The sequence below is a fragment of the Onychostruthus taczanowskii genome, unplaced genomic scaffold (genome assembly GCF_017590055.1).
Source record: "Onychostruthus taczanowskii isolate IOZ18803 unplaced genomic scaffold, ASM1759005v1 scaffold31, whole genome shotgun sequence".
NCBI classification, from domain to species: Eukaryota; Metazoa; Chordata; class Aves; order Passeriformes; family Passeridae; genus Onychostruthus; species Onychostruthus taczanowskii.
In genome coordinates, this window is record NW_024500461.1 from 1,577,622 (window position 1) to 1,597,890 (window position 20,269).

The 20,269-nt window shown below is 36.4% G+C and overlaps 1 protein-coding gene across 1 annotated transcript in view; it reads right to left on the minus strand.

The window, feature by feature from the left end:
- Positions 1–20,269, minus strand: part of PPFIA2 (PTPRF interacting protein alpha 2) — a 286,176-nt gene that overhangs the window by 129,988 nt on the left and 135,919 nt on the right. Inside the window, exon 3 of the mRNA XM_041409731.1 lies at positions 9,733–9,795. Within this exon, the coding sequence (XP_041265665.1) occupies positions 9,733–9,795 (63 nt within the window). The remainder of the gene's footprint in view (positions 1–9,732; positions 9,796–20,269) is intronic.

The window sequence follows — 20,269 nt, forward strand, 5'->3', positions numbered from 1 at the left end:
TACAGCAGCATCTAGAGTTTGCCGGGTCTGTATTCTGTGGTGTGTGTGCACTCCTTCAGTGCTTTCATTGCTGCCACCTCCTTTACAGAGTTTTGGACCACCAACACGGGCCATGCTAATCTTTATGTCAAAATAACATTGTGATTAAAAACACAGGAAATGCATTCTTCCTTCTTCTGAGGAACAGTAAGGTCTTCTTTCCAGCAAAATGAAGCAGCTCTTAAAAGTGCATTGAACGGCACACAGGAAAGCAAGCAAACAAAATAATGGCAAAGACATGAACAGTAACTGAAACCAATGGGAATAAAACTAAAATATGCAAAGAGCAACAGTCTCTAATTCCCAAGTTGCAGCAGGAGCTGTCCATATGAGTGGCAGAATCAAAAAACTACTCTGCAGATGGCTGTTGTATCATCTGGTTGATATTTAAGACTCAAGATGTCCTGCAGGGCCTTCTAGTCCCCGGCTCCCTCACTGTGCTAGGAATTTCCAGGTTTTTTGCCACAGCATTGACCCCTACCTTGCTTTCCTTGTCCTGATCTTGGGCACATGCTTCTGCTCAGGCTAAATAAGTTCATTTATACAATCAGAACACTCCATCTGCTCTGTTTACAGCTGGAGAGTGCATGGTAACACGAGCTGTGACAGGGATAGTATAAAGAAGACCTCATCCTTAGCTGCCTCTCTAGAGTAAAGAATGAAAGCAGTTTGCTAGTGGCCAGTTATTCATAAAAATTTAATTTTCCACAGAACTCTGTATAAACCTTTTCCATTCCTCAGACATACTAATAAATGAATAACCACAAAAATATCACAATTTTGTCATGTGGGAACAGAGTATTTCAAGGCACGGCCATGAAAAGGAGAGAATCATGTGCCTTCAGGGATACCTCTGGAGTATTTGTAAAAAATACAAATACAGTTTACACATCCACAGTTACTAAAAAGGAATTATGCCACAAGACAGTTCCTGAAAGGAACTATCCCCTTAAGGCATATTTTTATATAAGTAACTAAATCTATTGAATGATGAAACCATCCCTAGGTGTATGTCACCTGGACAGCTGGTCCTGGAGTTGGACTTAAATGAGATCTTGAAACTCTACCATTCTAACAGCTTGGTCTTGTTCCCAAAGGGATCTTAGACAGGAAAATTATCAGGAATGCTACACTACTTTTGGGCAGGCGGTCATGAGACCAGACTGACAGACCATGTCACAGAGATCACATCCTAAATCTTAATTCAGAAATACTAAACAGATTCTGACCTCTTAATCTTAATTTTACCCTTCATCTGCTTTTACAAATTTCATTTGGATTTGGGTTCTCAGTTAAAACATCTAAATGTGTGAGAAAAGAAAGAATACCATGAGGAAAGATTACCAGGTGACTGCCCAGACCCGTGACAGATTTTCCATCTACAGTCCATGCAATCTATGACAAACTCTTGTTCCTTTAAACAGCCAGGCAGGTAATTCACATACTGATTAACTGGATCTGATAGCAAAAAATACATGCTGAAAAACTGCATCTTTTCAAATATAGCTATCAATCAAAATTTATTCATTTCCAAGATAAATATTGATGTTTACCAAATATTTTAAAATCAATTGAGTTAAAGTGGTTAGTTCTCTATCTGTCTTGATCTGCTCTAAAAGAAATATCAAAGACATTGTTTATGGAACAAATCAAAACGCATTATGAAATTGGAGGGTGAAATTTTAAGAAGATAACTATTTCAAAGATTACAGTTCCTAATAAAGCATTGGTAATGATATTTTCAAGAAAAAAAAAAAGTCAAAAATTCTTCTGAAACTAAATAAAAATGCAAAACTCCTTTTGTATGACTGCAAGAAGAATTAGACCTTAAGCTTAAGCTAATTACATTTAATTAATTTCTTAATGATTTTCTCTATCAAAATAGTGGGTCAAAGAGACCAGGGCCAAATTTTCATCTGACAAAAATGAGCAAAATATATTGAAATCAACACTCAATTACTTACATAATTCACCAGAAAAATTAGACCATTTTAGAGCTACTTCTCTCTCTTTTGAAACCCAGTAAGACTTTCTGGTGATGCGCACAAGCTATTTTTATTTCTTTGATAATTTTGCAAAGTGGAAACAGTTATGCTTCTATGCTTATAATCTTGTCACATTTTTGCTTCCCTTCCCCCTGCTCCTAGCAGGGATCATGCCCTTCAAGGGGAGGCACAGAATGATCTCATGACAAGAAGATATCAAGGACTTATGAAAGGAAACCAGCCTCCTAGCACATGCTCTGCATCTAAATCTAAGCCAACATCCATACTTTGAAATATCTTAGCTGATTCAATTCTTCAAAATTGATCTATCTATACCTCAAGTGCAGCATTAGCTGAATCCATAAACCATGGCAAAATTTAAAAATTGGTTTTGATCCTCATCTGGAGAATGTGGTCATGGAGAGGACAGAAAAAATGAAATAAGGCTATTTCTTCAATGATGTTTTTTAAAATTAGTATTTAAAAATGAAGACACTAATTACTTTATGTAAAATTTCTTATGATTTCTTACTATCCAATTTCCAGAATTATATTAATACTACTTGGAAACCAGAAATTTAGACAGAGGCAGACTAATCCTAAGAAGTTTTTAAACTAAGGTCAGAAAAGGATTATTTTTTCCATTTGAATAAAATATGCAATGAGTCCAATTGCAATAATAATAAAGCCAAGAAATAGCTGAATATGAATCAAAAGATGTCATGGTAGTAAAATTTATGCATTATTTTTCTCAGGAATAACCTATTCATATATAAAAGTATATATTTAAGAGAGAGAAAGCTAGGCAGATCATAGGATGCCCTGCTAGAAGTATGTTCACTAGCTTTCTTTCTGCTCACTTGTCCCAAAATGTGTTTCTTTTTTTTCTGTTTCACTATTAAATATACATCTCATTTCAAATCACCTGCCTCTTCACATTTCTCTCTTAACCTATAATTATGCCTTTTCCTACATAAAATAAAAGACAGGGAGTAGTGCAACAAGAAGCCAGATGATGCTAGCAATTTAATATTGCTTGGTGTCTAAAATGTCTAATCTGGGGAATAGAGCTATCTAGATCAAAAATAAATATTTTATGTAATAAATACAATTATTAGATATAAGAAAAATCAGACAAAAATAACTGATGAATGATAAATTTTCCAGAAGTTTTTTTTGGGGAGTGGGTTTTTTTTTGTTTGTTTGGTTTTGGTTTTTTTTGTTTTTTGTGTTTTTCTTTTTGGGCTTGTTTTAGTTGCTTTGATTAAAAAGCATCTATATTTTAATCAGAAGAGAGTTGCAAAATTCATTTCATCACTACTTAGGTAACTTACTAGGCTTACTTCATACGAATGAAATAAAAATGGTGTAAATCAAATGTCAAGGGAAACTCAAAATCTACAGAAGGATCATATTGTCCTTTCTGGTTTTTTTTTTGCAAACAAACTACTTCATATTGTAGCCGTACGAGAACACAAATGCACCATTGAAAGGAGAGTTTCTCTAAATTTCTTTTAATGGGTTGTCATTAATGCTCAAAGAAAATAACTATGTTGTATTTTAGGTAGACTTGGGAAACTGAAATCAAGTTTAATCCTTGCCTTAATATTATATTCCATCATTATTGTATAAAGCATTTGGGCATTTTCAAGCCAGTCACTTCCTTGAGGCACCAAGGAAACTCAGGACACAATCTTTGTTGCAAGCTTTTTCCTCTGGTCTGTCACTTGCAATATCAGTACACTTTCCAATTACTTCTAACTCCAGTCTGCTGTAAGCATGAAATAGATGCTTAAGTAATACTGACCTTTGAAATAATTCCTTTTCTCTCTTGGGGCATGTTTGTTTCTCCTTCTAGAGGACAACTATTAGCAATTTAATAAACCAGAACTATTGGCTGGGAAAACAATTACAACAAAATTTCCATCTCACCACTCAAAATGTAATACATTGCTATATATAATTACAGTAAAAGGGCGATTTTGGAAGTGTGTAAGAGTGTTATTTAAGTGCCAGTACCAGGATTACTGTTGTCTAGAAGTCAAGCTCTTACCAGAGACCTGAGTGGTTGAACTAGCAGTTAGGGCCTTTCCCTTAAAATATTTAATTAAGTGCAGTATATAGCTTGCTGTGACATTGATTATTTCACTGACTTGGAACTAATCCATAAGTCTAAGGAGTTCACAAGTATATTTGATAATACAACCTCTATAAATTCCCAAAGTGGAATGAATCATTTTCTCATCAACATGTTAGATATGCCTGACATACAGCATCAAATCTGGGCTGAACAGAGAACTAGAAATGTCCAGATCACATGCCAAGTGCCACCTATTATACCATCATTCAGAGTTTCCTCTGCTAGAACTCAAGATGCCTTAGGAGGGGGCACCACTGTCCCACTTTAGGCCTCTCTGAGACATCTTTCCAATAAAACTTCACATTTCCATGAAAATGTCTGCCTTTTCAGTTTGGAGAACTGTGCTATTGAAACTTCCTTCTCCTCCCTCTCAGATCTGTTCCTCCCCCACACACAGCAGCCCCAGCTCCCACTGATGTCTCTGATCCCCCACCAGCTTCCACACTCCATGCTTAATGAATCACAACTATTTCCCCCCTTCCAGTCCATGGCTGCCCTTTTCAATTTAATTATTTGTTTATTCTGGTCAAGGAACTTCTCCCCTAGGAGAGCTTCCTCCTCTGCCTCCCCTTGTTTCCAGCAACAGCATCACAGCAGCAAGAAAAGTTCCCAGCTTCACTGAGCAAAAGCTGTACACCATAAACATTGCATATTTCTAAACACAGAAATAATCTCAATCTGAGCTGATTTATTTTTCACACATCTTGGCATGGATGGCATTCTTTTATTCTTTCAAAGGAATTTGCCAACTGCCATTTGCCAAATGAGTTATTTCCCTACCATTAACTGGTGATATCTCTTCTGTACCCCTCTTCTGCAAGATAAATGCAAATTGCAGGAGAGAGTAAAGCAAAGTATCTAGAAGTATCATTGTTATCTAGAAAATTATTTCCTGTACATTAGATCCCTGCCATGAAAAGATTTTGCCCACCTGTTTTCTGGAGATAGGGCTAAGATATTTTCTCACTAATAACTCAAAGGAAAAATGCTACCAAACCAATGAAAACACGCTCTTCTCCCCAAAGCATAGTTTTTTCCATATCTAGATCTTCCTCCTGTGGCTGTAGGGAGCTACAGTCTCTGGTGTGAAATAACTTAGATATCATTTGAGAATTGTTTCTTGCAAATCCTGCTACAATTCTGAATTCCTGATTTCCATTTTTGCACTTTCCAATCTCTCAAATCAATGCGTTGGGCCCGAGTCAGGCCAAGTGCCATGGGAAGGCGTCAGAATGCTTGTAAAGCTATGCCAGGACACGATGCTGTGCATGTGAGAGCACTGCCAGGAGGGTGCTGCCACATACTTGAGGATGAGGACACCCCACTGTTGCCAAGGCATTCACTTGCCAGCAGTACATCTCCCCAGCTGAAAAGCACTGCTGCTGTCTCTTTCTAGCTCCTGATTTAACACACTTGGCACAGCTGGCCCAGCAGCAGACCTGCCAGTTGGTCGCCTGTCACGAGAGCAGAAGCAGAAATTCTTGGCTGCACAGGGAGATTTGCTGGCCCTGTGGCAGGGAAGTGAAAGGTGAGGGCCAAACATTCGTGCCATGCTGGAAATACAGAGCTGTACAATCACTGTCACTGAGAAAAAATCAAAAATGCTTTTCCTTTTGCAAATTTATTTGTGAATGAAGGAACTCCCGAAGACTTGAAACTATGGAGTTTGTGAAAAACTTGAGAAAAGAAACCTCCCAGCAATTTTTCTCCTTCCATGGACATAAGTAACACACCTATGTGTCAAGAGGGTCTGAAGCTTGAAAGTGCCAGGTGACCACACAAAAATGGGTTTCTAACTTCAAGTGGTAGGTCACTGTTTCGTAAATCCCTGGTTTCTATAAAGGTGGAAAATGAGCTGAAGCAGCTGAGCTGAAAGCTCAAGGTGCTTTCATAACAGTCTGAGAAAGGTTGGAGGCCTGCAATTACATTTTGGCATCTGAGTTTTTTCTTCCTATCTGTAGCAGTTCTGGAGTACTTTTTCCTCTTGATCTCAGAAATGTTCCCAACATGGGGAAAAAAAAATCTGCTTCAGAATAAAGGCATAAGGCTACAATTTAAGGAAAAGACATGCTCAACTTATTCAAATGAACAAACTTATGAAAAAAGCAGAATTTAATCCTTGTTAAAAAAACCTTGGAAGTAGAGTTTTATTTTTGTATAGGAGGAAAAGAAGTATGCTGATATTTTAAGGCATCTGTATATTACCAACACTTTCACCCTCTGCCCCCTCCTAACTGCAACCCTCTCAAAAACCTTTCTGATATAGTGTAAAGAACTAAGATTGCTGATGGATGAAAACCAGCAGTTTTATAAGATGCTGCATAACTGCTGAATTTGACAAAATATAAACAAATTGCTGTTTTCCTACAGAGCTCCTGTATAAAATGTTTATAGATGTTCTCTACATGTTGGCTTAAGCTATAAAATAATAATAAAAAATTGAGATTAAAAATTTAAGCACATCAAGCTTTGTAATGAATAAAAGTGTCTACCCAAAAAAACAGTCTGAATCACATATGCTGGAATTCAAAAGACCCAGCATTTCAGAGTACTTACACTCTGAAACTTCTGACTAGCTCAAAGAATTTCTGAAGGTATGTATCTCTTTAGACAAAACAAATGTGGCTTTTCCATGAAAGAGGAGTGTTACAGCTGATGGTTCAAGAACAAGATGAATTGTGCTTGCACTTGATTAAAATTCAATAGTTTTCTTTCCAATTATATACAGTGAAGCATGTCTTAATTTACTATATAGCTCAATTTTGTTTTACAAAAACACAGATTCAAGTTCTCTTCTGAATAAAGAGACACAGCATGTTTAGTATCTGTCATAATTTTGTTTTGTATTTTGCTGTTTACATTTTCACTGTGGACCTTAAAGAGCTGTAAAGAAAAGAAGCATTAGCACTGCAATTTTGCAGAAGCTCAGGGTCAGGCAGCCACAGCAATGGGTCTGCATACAAAGTGCCCTGTCTTTGTCTGTGCACTGCTTCCTGTCATCATGCCATGGTACTGAGATAGCTCAGTATGACAGGCTGTCCTAAGTGACTTTACATCCATCAGTAATGTTCATCCAGCCATTTTATCATGTAGGTGTACTTTAAGCTTATATCTACTAATATTCTTATTAAGCAATGGTGTTTATGAAGTATACAGCAATTGGAGTGGTTGTTTAAAGGCCAATATATTAAGAAACACAGATAGCTAGACAAACAGAATAATGATTTGGGATATCTGGCATGAAAGACAGCAAACCTAGCAGTTAATATCCTACTAAACAATACAGAGGAGAAAAATCTGCAAAGAACTTTATTATTGTATGTAATATCAATTTCTTCCCTCAGCTTCTGCTGCATGACCAGTTGGTAATAATGAAAAATAGAAAACAGAAAGTTTATGTGGGAATAAATGTAAATTAAATCTATAATTATGAAGGTGTAAACTTCACAGAGCAACAGAACTCTTAATATGTGGGAACATGTCCACAAAGCTGTACCTTTTTGACTAAGTAACTGAGGTTTATAATTGATTGCAACTTATTACTAATGCCATGTAATTAAAATGTTGAACCAGTGCAACACATACTGATTGGAAATTTTATGGTTTTGAGGCTATCCTCTGTAGTTATCCCTTTTACAATAGGCAGAAATACAAAGTTGTGCTATTCACATTAATTACATGAAACATTTCACAATAATGTAGCCCAATAATTGAAAATTTACCATGCATTCAAACAATTTCAGCTGCAGATCTGACAGTCTTAATGCCCACCATTAAAACTATGGTTCACACAGGTAACTGTGAGGTTGGCATTGAATGGAATAAAAGAAATTATTTGCTTAATTTTGTACTTGTAAAATAGAACCAACTTGCCTTCCTGTCCTCCCTGCAAGGTGCTGGATGAAAGGTTTTGTTCAGATTTCCACTTGTTGCTCTTGCTCAAGTGCATTTGGATCACTTGTAGATATTGATAGGGATTGTATTCTATCTCTGAACAGGATTCTTTTATAAATAACAAATTTTGGTCATTTTTAATTATAAATTCAAAAATCATAGAATAATAAAATGTTTTTGGTTGGAAAGGACCTTAAAGAACATCTAGTTCCAACCCCCTGCCACAGGCATGAGTACCTTCCACTAGAGCAGGTTGCTCAAAGAAAATTAAAAGATCACAAACCATTTTGAAATAATAGCATGGACTTCTATAATTAAATTTGAAATAGTGCATTTTCCCATGCTCAATTTCTGCCATATTATTGTCTTTCCATATTACTAGATATTGTCTGTCTATATCACTAGTTTCCATTACAAATGGTACAATTTGCAAACTGGGATACTAAAGTTGTACTGAAGTCATGCTGAAAATCCAGAAGAGATTGGAGATTAATAATACACTATGTGTTGAGGAAGGGTTTCTCCTTTGCACAGAAGCAAGTGTGAAAATGGAATCAAAAAGTACAAAAATATAGCCAAGAATTTATAATAATGATCTATTCCAGAAATGTATGCAGAAATCCACAATGATTCAGATGGTCAGGTGCAGTACCTTCAAAGAATGCAGTGTAAAGAATTTCTCTGTGTTCCCTTAAAAGCGCTTTCCAGAAAGAAGACTAGTTTGAAATTATTTTCCCACATAGGGAGGACAAATTCACTTCTTACCAATACTAAATCACAGCATTTTCTCTTTTAAATATTAGTTACTTTAACTAGATTGTGCTTGTTCTTTGATTATTTTCTATATCTTCAAAGAACTTAAGGGGATGGAAGTGTTTATTCAGAATTCCGTCTGCCAGTTCCCCTATAAATATGATAATCTTTAGTTGAAAAATAAATTAGTAAACACATTACATGATAAAAAATAGCTTCTATAAAAGTCAGAGCCACAGTCTTTCCTCAAGTGTACATCCCAATTTTCATTAATGTTTCCCCATTAATGCATAAGTGTTCAATTTTGTTCCAATGACTTTCCATTATCTATATAGTTTTGGTCTAAAAAGACAAATTACTTATTATACTACAAGTGAATAATTTGCTTCTTTTCTTAACCAGATATATCACTAATTCTACCTTTCATAAGCAATAATAACTCCTCCATCCTTCTATTTTAAGTCATAGTATACATTTGCCTAAGTAATGAAAATGAAATTACCTTCCTTCCACATTTATTATTACACATCTTCATATCAAAATGCAATTTAGGACAAGGTTAAGTAGAAATAAATATAGCCTCTCATTGCTTTCCTCATTTTGTCTGTTGCTGTTCTACTGATTTCAACTGACAGGAGCATTGAGCTGGCTGGGAAGCAAGGTAAATGCAGAAGGAACTATGAATATATTATCATCATCTTTATTTAGCTGCACCATTGAACTGTATAGAAAGAAATTACAGCAATTTGGGAATTTTGATAGGCTGAGACCTCACTTGTAGTACAATATTCATTGACCCTGAAATACACAATGTGAAGTAACCTCGAGATGCACAAGCTTCTGTGGGCAACAAAAGATCAAATTCACATAAGGAGGCTTCACATTAAAATTACGCGAAAAACCAAGATATTTTGAACATACATTAGGGCAGGATATGGTCCTTTGAATGTTATTCTCAATGCTCGTACCAGCAGCAACCGTCATCTGCAAAAGGGGGCAACAGAGATTCTGCTGAATGGAACAAAATTTTGTACAGAACTACGGTACATTTAAATTACACCATACTAACAGATGAACACGATCATTCGAACAAGCTTATCCAAGAGAACACTGATGTGGCTCAACTGAAATTCACATAAAGAAATTGAAAGTATTGTTACATCTCCTGGCTCATGACGTGCTGGGAACAACCAAATGGTAGAGCATTTTGGTGTTCTGCACTGTGTTCACACAAGTGGTCTCTGAAGCACTGGACAGTCTGATAACCAGGGAGAAATAATCCCAGCTCCATGGCTGATTTTACCTGAGGTCTCTACATAAAGCAAGAATTTTACCTGTTTTTTGAGGTTTGAAGAAAGTAGGACCTTCTCCCCCATATTTAAATGTCTCATAAAAAAATCAAAATAAATAAACCTATCAAATTATTAGGTACAATTTATCTGCTAGAGCTATCTGCATTTAAAAAATCTGGAAGTCCCTTCAGCTTCTGAAGAATGTATTTTAGCATTGTATGCTATTTTTCCTCCTTTTTATAACTTTCTAATTTATTTCTGCAGAGCCCAATAAATAACAATTTTCTTTAGACAGATCTTGACTAATAGGCAATCTGACCAGGCGGTATTTCTTCAGATTTCAGAATTTACTTCAAAAGAAATTAACAGCAAACATTTTTGAAAATTCTGGATGTAAAAAACCCAGCATTTCTAGACTAAACCTTTAAACAATTTCTTTCCACTGCTGAGAGCATATGTAACAATACCTACAATGTTCATGCTAATTATAGTTGAGCTTAAGAGTTTCTAAAAGTAAATATTGACCTAAGCTTTATTTCTGTGATTCTTTACTAACTCAACAGAGTAAACCTGGTATTTAAAGCAGGCAAAATGACAGTATTTTTGGATGCAAGTATTCTTAAAATATGGAAAACACAACTTATTGAAAGATGTGTTTTACAGTGAATTTACTATTATAATTTGAAGAAGTTCAGCCTGACTGTACATTACAGCTTACTTTTGCAGTAAACAAAAGTGCACATTATCAATATATTTAACATCAGCCACAGGCAGGTATCCACATCCATTTACCTTCAAATTACAAATTTGCAATGATCCTCCCATTTTGATTTATAACAGTTTTAAATAGTGGAAATACTTTTAAACTTTCAGTCTTTTAAAGGAGAATTATGCAGGCATATTTAAAAAAAAACCCCTTGAATTTTAAGAAAAACTCCCCATATGCTGACAAGTTCTAAACTTGTTTCTGTCAGATTTCTCTTCTTTAGATATACAGCCTTAAATATTTGAAAACATTTTTATAATGCTGTTCTCTTCACTTAAAAGCTATTTCACTTTATAGAGAGCAGCAACCTTGGAAACTATAATTTCCATGCAAATCAACTTCATGTTAATCTATGTATCATGTTCAGATGTATTTACTCCACCACTGTTCCAGAATTTTTTAAGGAAAACACAATATATATTATATCAGCATGGCACTGTTTTAAATAAACAATACTTCAGCACAAGTAAACACACACATTATAAATTTTACCCATTCAGTCTCGTGCATCTTTTTTTAATCATCGTTCAATGGTTCATAAATTACATCTCAGTGTGTGTGTGTGCATATATATGCACACACACATACAACTACTAAAAAATGTTGAAACAAATGCATCTGGATTAATGAGTAAATAAATCACAATTTTTTTCACATTTTCATTTCCATATGTCTGATATATGATTTTTCTGATAATTTTGCACTTAAGTTTAAAAAGGTAGATCTACTGTATACTTTTGACTGCTGCATCTGAGCTCCAGTAACTAATTTATTCTTGCTGTTCATCACTGGTAACAGCAATATTCTCTGAGTAACTTTATCATAATTTTTCAAATTACCTTGTAGACAATTTTCCCCCCTTTCCCCTTGTAAAACCGGGGAAGACCCACAAAAGACAGTGACAAAAGGTATAAAATTAATTCTGTTTAATTCAATTCTAGCAGCTGATGGGGTTTAAGTCCAGTATTTTGACTCTTGGGAAACTTAACACAGTTGGAAATGAGTGTTCAATGCTGTAAGGCTATTTCCTTATAGCTGTAGTACTTTCCTATCCAAAAGGTCAAGTGTAAGAAAAGTGATATAAAAATATTCCATTAAAAGTATAAAATTGGTGCATGAATTCTAAAATTGTTTTTCTTCAAACAATGTATGTTGAGGCAAATGCATCACATTGTCATGAAGATTTTACTGGCAATCATTGGAGGTTCAAAAATCTATGAAAGAGTTATGCATTGTAAGGAGTGCAGCAATTCCCATTCATGCATGTTGATGAAATATTTATTCCATTCAGCAATGCATCTAATAGTATAGCATCAACTTAGTATTTCGTAGCTTAGTAACTACAACATATTTGAATTAATATTAATGACACTTCCTATTGCAGTTTGGGCTTTCTCCTTTGGAAAATGTTTAACGGAGGAAAAAATTAAAGTTCGGCAGAGGAGAAAATAGGGTTAAAAGGGAGACAAAATTCTGAAAATTAATCTCCAGAACATGCATATATTCTTGCTTGGGATGAGCACTTTGGTTACTATTTGCTGTAAACCACATGCACGGGACAGATCCTCAAGCTGTGTCCTACTGATGGACTCAGAAATGTTTCCAGTCTCCTTTTCATCTTTCTTTTGGATTTCCACACAGAAGAGCCTTGTGTGAGGCTGTGACACATCTGAAAACATTTTCAGAAAATGCATTACCTATGAAATGCCCTCTCCTAGGTGCATACACAGCCATGGTACACCTCCTGGAATTCCCAAGACCACGTGAGGCAATAATCACAAATAATGGCACACATGCAGCAAACTGGCCTGCCTTTCACAAGCAGATGGAAATAGTGACAAAGGATGTATGACACTATAATTCCCAGTTTCTGTGGAACCAATACAATTAAATGAAGGTTTACCTAATTTCTCTAAATTAACCTTTGAGAATTAGGTCAAAATTCATTAATTCCATCACTGGTATTCCTAACCTTACAACATGAAGCAACTGCATTTTTAACTAGTTACTTACACTGGGCTTACAAGTGATCTTGCTATCCAGGTTACATGAAAAAGAACATATTTTCCTAAGCACCAATATTGTAATCCAAATCTTCTTAGCAAGTCCCCAGTCAAAGTTCTGGTAAAGCAGGAAATCCTGCACTCAGTTATGATATGAGCAGTACAGCTCTAATTTCAAGGCCACATCCAAAATATACAAGAAAGTCAGATTTTATAATAGGCGGTATGGAAAGCCACTGAAAAATTCAAAGATACTCACTGAATGAACTTAATTTGTTACCACATTGAATAAATCAGGGCAGAATCTTTCCCAGGTTTTTTTGATTCTATAACATAGATTTCAGACAAGTGGAACCTTCTTACTAGAAAATCACTATAATCCTGCTCTCAGAAATAAAAAAAAGTCTCCCTTGGAGCAATATTTGAACATATGTATGCACACACACTATGCATAATAAATATTATATGTTTGATGATGATAGTCTCCAGGGGAAAAAAAAAGTACAAAGAAGTAGCAAAAACCACCTATAAGCTATCTATATCAACATAGCTCTCTGGTGTTTATGTTGACTTGTGATGCTGTTGAGTCAGGGACAGAAAGACAGACTCCAGTCTTCACGTGGATCAGAAGCCTCAGGAAGAATCCTTTATTAGCAAGAAGCGGAGAGTTTTATAGTCTCACTTGCTAAATGGGACCAGATTGCTCTCAAACTAGAAAACATCTCACATTATTTGTAGTTATGAATAGCAGGCTGTTAAGAACCATAACTATAAACAACCGTTACAGAAAGAGAGATAATAATTGTTTGAATTCTTTCATCTAAGATTCCCAGGCTCAGCCTGGGAGAAATTGTCTCTGTTCTTTCTTTGACTGAACTGAGAATATCCACCTGTACACACTTCGTCCATGGGAGCACTCCCACTGAACAACATGGAACTTCCTATCACTGCACAGTGAAATCTACATGCAAAAACTGGCAAGATCTATTCCTTAAAACCTAATATGTAGAAAGATAGACCTTGGAGTCTGTAGAGTCTGTGGCAATACTTGCCACAGTATTGTTACATGACAGAACAAGGTAAGCTAGCACCTCATTAAGTGAGCATTTTAAAGAGAAAATAAGATTCAAATATATTTACCTGTATCAAACTAACTGAATTTTCTGATTATTCTTTGATTAATCCCTTTAAAAATATTTCAATAAAATCACCACAGTCAAAATACATTTACACTACAAAATATCTACAATATTCTTGTAGGAGATGCTTATTACAATGAATAAAGATTTAGAACAGTGAACACAGATGCAGAGTTTGACTTCATATGTCCATTAAAACATCTCAAGATCGAGCCGTTGTGCTTTACCATGGCACAGAAATAATTCAGGCATGTATTCCATCATTAAAAAATTACTTAATAAAAAGACTCTAAAAAGGAACTGTCTGAATTGTACCTACTCAAAAAATTTAAAAAATATTACCTTGCCTTTCCTTCCCAATTGTCATAATTTCCTCCACATAAAGTCTTCTCAGACAATAAGTTTGTTGGTTTTTTTTTTTTTTTTGGTATTTTTTTATTACAAGTACAGAAAACAGAGGACATGCTCTCTTCACAGAAGCACAGAATCATCCAAGTTAAAAGACACCTTCAAGATCATATAGTCTGGCCATCAACAACCTGCCACCACCATAATCACCCCTCAGCCATATCCCCAAATGCCAAAGCCAGACAGCTCTTCTTGAGCACTTCCAGAGACAGTGACTCCACCACCTTCCTGGGCAGCTTACTCCAATGCCTAACCACTCTTTCAGGGAAAAAAATTCTACTAATATCTAATCTGAACCTCCTCAGGAGTAGCAACTTAAGGCCACTTCCTCACATCCTTTCACTTGAGACATGGCAGAAGAGTTGGATCCCCCCGGCTGTAACCTCCCTTCAAATAGCTAAGCTGAACAACTACAGCTCCCTCACTGGACTTGTGGTTCAGATCCTTTGCCAGCATTATTGTCCTTTGAAAATGCTCCAGCACCCCAATGTCCTTTTTGCAATTCCATATGGTATAAAAATAGGAAACTATAAGAATATCGCACAATTATGGAATACAAGACACATTTTTTTGGGTTACCCCAGACAGTGTTTCAGTGATAGGTTTTCAAACTAGGTCTGTGGAAATCATGCTGACTACTCTTTTGTTCTGCCTAATGAAGCGTGAACTCTCTGATACTTATGTTCCACGTTCAATTCCAAGTCATTTTATTGATGACTGGCAGGGAAAAGGGGAAAGGGGGGGGGGGAGTGAAAGAGAAAAATAAAAGAGAAAATAAGCTAACAACCAAAGACACCTACAGTGTATTCCTGCACTCCTGAAATCCTGCTCCTATAATCAACCAGCTACCAGACCTGCCCCCAGCCTACAGTACTAATCTCTCTTCTCCAGGCTGTGAGGAAGGAAGAGAACAGCAGTTCACACACATCTACACACTGCCCTGCAAAAAGACAAGTACTGTTTAGGAAGTTGTGTTAAGACTGCTGCTAAACTGTGAACATGATCCTTGGAGAAAAGACCTGCTGAGAGATCCAGGTTAGATGGAACTCGAGCACACCTGAGGAGCCTATACATATCTCAGAAATCCCACAGATTTTGTGAAAGAGAGAAATCTCACAATGATCACAGGGACTATCAGAGTCCTGTTAAAGACAAAACTAAGAAACACATTCAAAACAAAGTGAATCATACTTGCTCTAATTTGAAATCTTTGTGTCCTGTAGTCATTCTTACTGTATGACTACAGCAGACAGCAAAGCCAAATCCAATAATCTCTACAGCCTCATACAACTTTGACTGCCCCACAAAGGCCCAGTGATGCCTATTCAAAATCTGTTCCTGTTTCACTCCTCAGATTTCGACATAAAGAAAAAACAAGTCAGTGAATCACTTGTTTTGCAGTAATGCATATTTCCCTCATTTTCCTGAGGGCATGTGCCAGCACATCGTTTCCTCCAGAGGGACAGTTTGCCCTCTGATCACCTGGAAGCAGGGTAAGAAGAAGGAAATGTGCCCTTGGGTGAGTGCAGAATGCAGCCCCTGGGAGCCATTCTGTTCTGTCTGGGCTCTAGAGGACTAAGGAACACAGATATTCTGTGTGACTGGGAGCAAACAAAAAGGAGCAACTGGTACCTCATTTATAACTATAACCTCATTCTACAAGCCTAGGAAATATGGCTAGCACTGTTAACACACAATTTTTTCATAGTCTGTCCCCTCAAGAGAAAATATATGTACAGATACACAGATATCTGAAATCTGTAAAGCACTTTGGTTGAACTGTTCTTAGTCTGATTTTTTTCTTTTAAGTGTTTATTCTTCTAGATAAGATCCTGCTGAAAAAATTCAGCTTGAAGATACGAATGGCACAGGCATAGATAGTGGTAATTCCTTGGGGATTTAATGCTACTCTGTTGGATCAGCTTCCAAGCAATCTGTCTCACTGTACAGCACTTTTCAGGCCCTGAATAGGTCAGGGCTATCACATAAAATCCTGCTGACTTAAAGAAATTATTATTTAAAATAATCCATATTATAAATTCCCACTAGCTTTGCTAGGCACTTTGCAAGTATAGCTCTGAGAATATTTCTTTTATGAACAAGCTGGGATACATGTACAATGTCTCCAAGCACTCTGCTGCTTTTGCTTCATTTAGTCATGTGAGTATAGAAGCCTAACTCACAGATTTCAGGTACAGTATTTTTCTTTGCATTTAAATATCTCCTTCCCAGTTTGAGATACCAAAAGGCATCAAATACCAAACATACAGTGTGCAGTGATACATTCACAACTTACACAGTTTCAAGAACTGAGAGTGATTGTGATGCTGCCAAGCAGCATAAAGCACAAATTAACAAGATTTTGGTCTTTTTCTTGGTTATTCAAAATGCTTTGGGCAACAGCCAGATGTCAGAAATCAGTTCAGCTTCACAATAACATAATTTGAAAAATGAGCAGTGGCAGATGCAGGCAGTGAAACTATACCTTGGAAAGACAGACCTAAGGTGGAGAATATCAGTGGAGATGAGTGGAAGCATTTACATACAAAACAAATAAGAAGCTGTAGGTGAGGAAAAGCCTGAACCAGAAGTCTCTTTTTTTACTTCTCCTGAAAGAATCTGAAAATTAGAGTATCTATGGGATTGAAAACTATTATTTGCATTAGACATTAGATGTGGTTTCACCTTTTTGCATTGCAACAGGGCAGGGAAATCATCTGTGCCCTGGATCCCTGTCCACCTTTAAATTATTCCTTTAAATAATTTAATCTTGGAGTAATAGAAAAAAAAACTTTTTGACCTGGTGAGTCTGAGGAGGGACCCTGAGCAAAGGATCCCCTGTGATTTTATACCCTCACAGTCCAAGTGGAGCAGTCTGGGGGCTGTGGGTTCCTGCCTTGCTTCTGAGTTTGCCCCCAGGCACTGAACCCGCACACCAAGCTACCTGCTCTGAATGTATTCCTTAACACTATCTTAGGATGAAATGCACATAAATAAAACTGGTTATTCCTCTCCAGTAAATAGTTAAAATGTAGATTTCTACATTTGACAACTTGCATAAGTTTGAGAGGTACAAAAGCCAGTCTTTCCAAAAAAACTTCCATGAGAAACAGTATTAAGAAGAGTACATTAGAAAATGATATTAAATTCTAATTTTAAAGGGAAAGACTGAACAAATTTTGATGTAAATTAAACATAAAACTTTGCAAGTGAAGAAAGCACACAGGACTATTTGTCTTTTTGTATTAAACCAGCATGTTTATCACAAAAACTTTTAAAACTGTTTTAAACTGTCACTTTTGACACTGGTTTAAAACTCAACACCACACTGACAGAAAGCCTGAATTTAAAATGCTCCAAGAAGAAAATAAGCTTTGGGAACTTTTTGTTTTATTTTCTACATATGCAACATTCCCTTCAGCTACTTGAAGCATAAATCAGACCAAATTTCCTCACAGAGTCTGTTGGAACAGCTACATCTTTTTAATGAAAATAAACAGAAATCGATGTTGAAAATCTGTTGAAGATAATGACAAAGGTGCTTGAAGTTGTCTATACCAGACAACTTGAGGAAAATGAGACAGCTGGGTTCATCCATGACTCCTGTTTTCTTTGCTATGCTGCTGCTAGTTCCTGATGCTGCAGCAAGGACCAAGGAGTGGTCCAGGAAAGAAAGGGTATCCTGACACCTACAATCTTGCTTCTTTGCACACAGATATTTTACCTAGCGAAGAACATGATTTTCTTGTGTAACAATAATTATCATGCCCATATAAAACTGAGACAACAGCACAGCTTAAAATACTATATTCAAGAGCACAGACTTCACTGACTGCAATGAAAAGAATGTAATAAAAAGAGTAAAATACTACTCTAGCAACAATTATTCAAACAGTCAAAGAATTAACATCAAAGCATCACTGGATAAATATTGGCTATATTTTTCTGTCTCACCTCTACAGGAACATGAAAAACTCCAGATCCAGACAAAAGCAATCTTTTTAGTACATTGAACTGCAAATACAGACGAATGCATACATAAAAACCATAGGACGTGGTTTGCAAAACAGAGGTATTTTGTTGATTAGTGTAAAAAACCCAAATTTAAACCATGAGAAAACCATGACAACACTACTAATAAAATTTTGTAATTTTAATAAAAATTAGAATTGTTTGACATTTCCTGGGGCCTTAAAATATAGCTTTCCTATGTTTATTTTTTAAAAATCAACATTTTACATCTTATCATCACTGAAAAGTCAGCAAGTGTAACAACCACAACCTGTCATATGATTACACCTGTACATTGTGTCCTTCAAATATTACTTTTAAAATCTGTAAAGTGTTCATAAAACATAGCAAGAAAATAAAAAGAAAGATATGAGCTAGTAGAGCCCAGAAGAATCCCCATAAAGCACACAGCCAGCCATTATGATGTAATGAAGATCTTAGCTTTGTTAGCAGGGCAAATTTCCTAACAGTTGAGGAAGGGCAATGGAAGAACCCCGATCAGCTAAAAGACCAGACCTCCAGAAAAAAACCAGAGAGCACAGATCAGTAACTATCCGCTACGACAGAGAATCTGTACCAAGAAAGGTGAAATTGAATGATTTGCACACCTTATCTAATTTAAATATAATTCAGAGTACTTGAAGCTAAAAGCTCAAGATTCCTGACCCTTGAGGGAGAAAAACAGGTTGTCTCAAAGGAAACCCAATATGTGAGTGAATTACCTAAACTTAAATGGTTTGAATGTAGCATTGCCCTCTCAGCCAAAAAACCATCAGCCTTGCTTAAGGAATGACAAGTATAAACAAAGCATTTTGTTATTCAGTTGCATCTTCTTGGCAAAACAGAATACTTCACTTCAAAAGTTAACCATTGTGGCATCACTGCTCATTGGCACGCACAGGGAAGGAAAACTTTAGCAGGTGATAAATACAGCAGACTTTCTGGTTGGTGCTGACAATCACAGAACTATGATGTAATGGTTTGGGTTGGAAAGGACTTCAAAGGTCTCCTAGTTTCAACACCTTCTACCGGACCATGTTGCTCAGAACTCCATCCAATCTGGCCTTCAACACTTTCAGGAAGGAGGCATCTACAAATTCTCTGTGCAATCTGCTCCAGTGCCTCACCAACCTCACAATAAAGAATTTCTTCCTACTATCCAATCCAAACCTACTCTCTTTGTTTGAAGCCATTGCCCCTTGTCTTTTCCTGAACATGCCCTTAGGAAAAGTCTCTCTCCATGCTTCCTGTAGACTCCCTTAGGGTACTGGAAAGCCACAATTAGGCCACCCCAAAGCCTTCTCTTCCCCAGCCTGAACAATACCAATGCTTTTAGCCTTTCAGCATAGGAGAGGTGCTGCACCCCTCCAATCACCTTGGTGGTCTTCTCTGAACTCACTCCAACAGGTCAGTGTCCTTCCTGTGCTGGAGACCCATCACATCTCTGACAGAGGGAGGATTAGCCGAGTTTGTCTCAAAATAAAAATGAACTGCTAACTATTCATAAAGGATAAGTTAAGATGCCAGGAGAATGTCTAGACCTTCTCCAAAGCTGTGTAAGGAGTATGTTATAGGTTCTAACTATAGCAAATTTATTGCAGCTTGGAAACACTCAAACCCCTCCCCGCCCCCCCTCTCCCAATTACTCTCGATAATAAATCCTTCCACCATGATATTCTGTATTTTAGATGCAAATGAAATTAAAAGCTAATTTTAATGTAACCTGCAATGTCACAATTCCACAGAAAACACAAAATATGTTTCATAGGTATTAAGAAACTGCCAAAAGCAGTTACAATTGCAAATATGAAAATGACAGTAAACTCACTAAAAGAGATA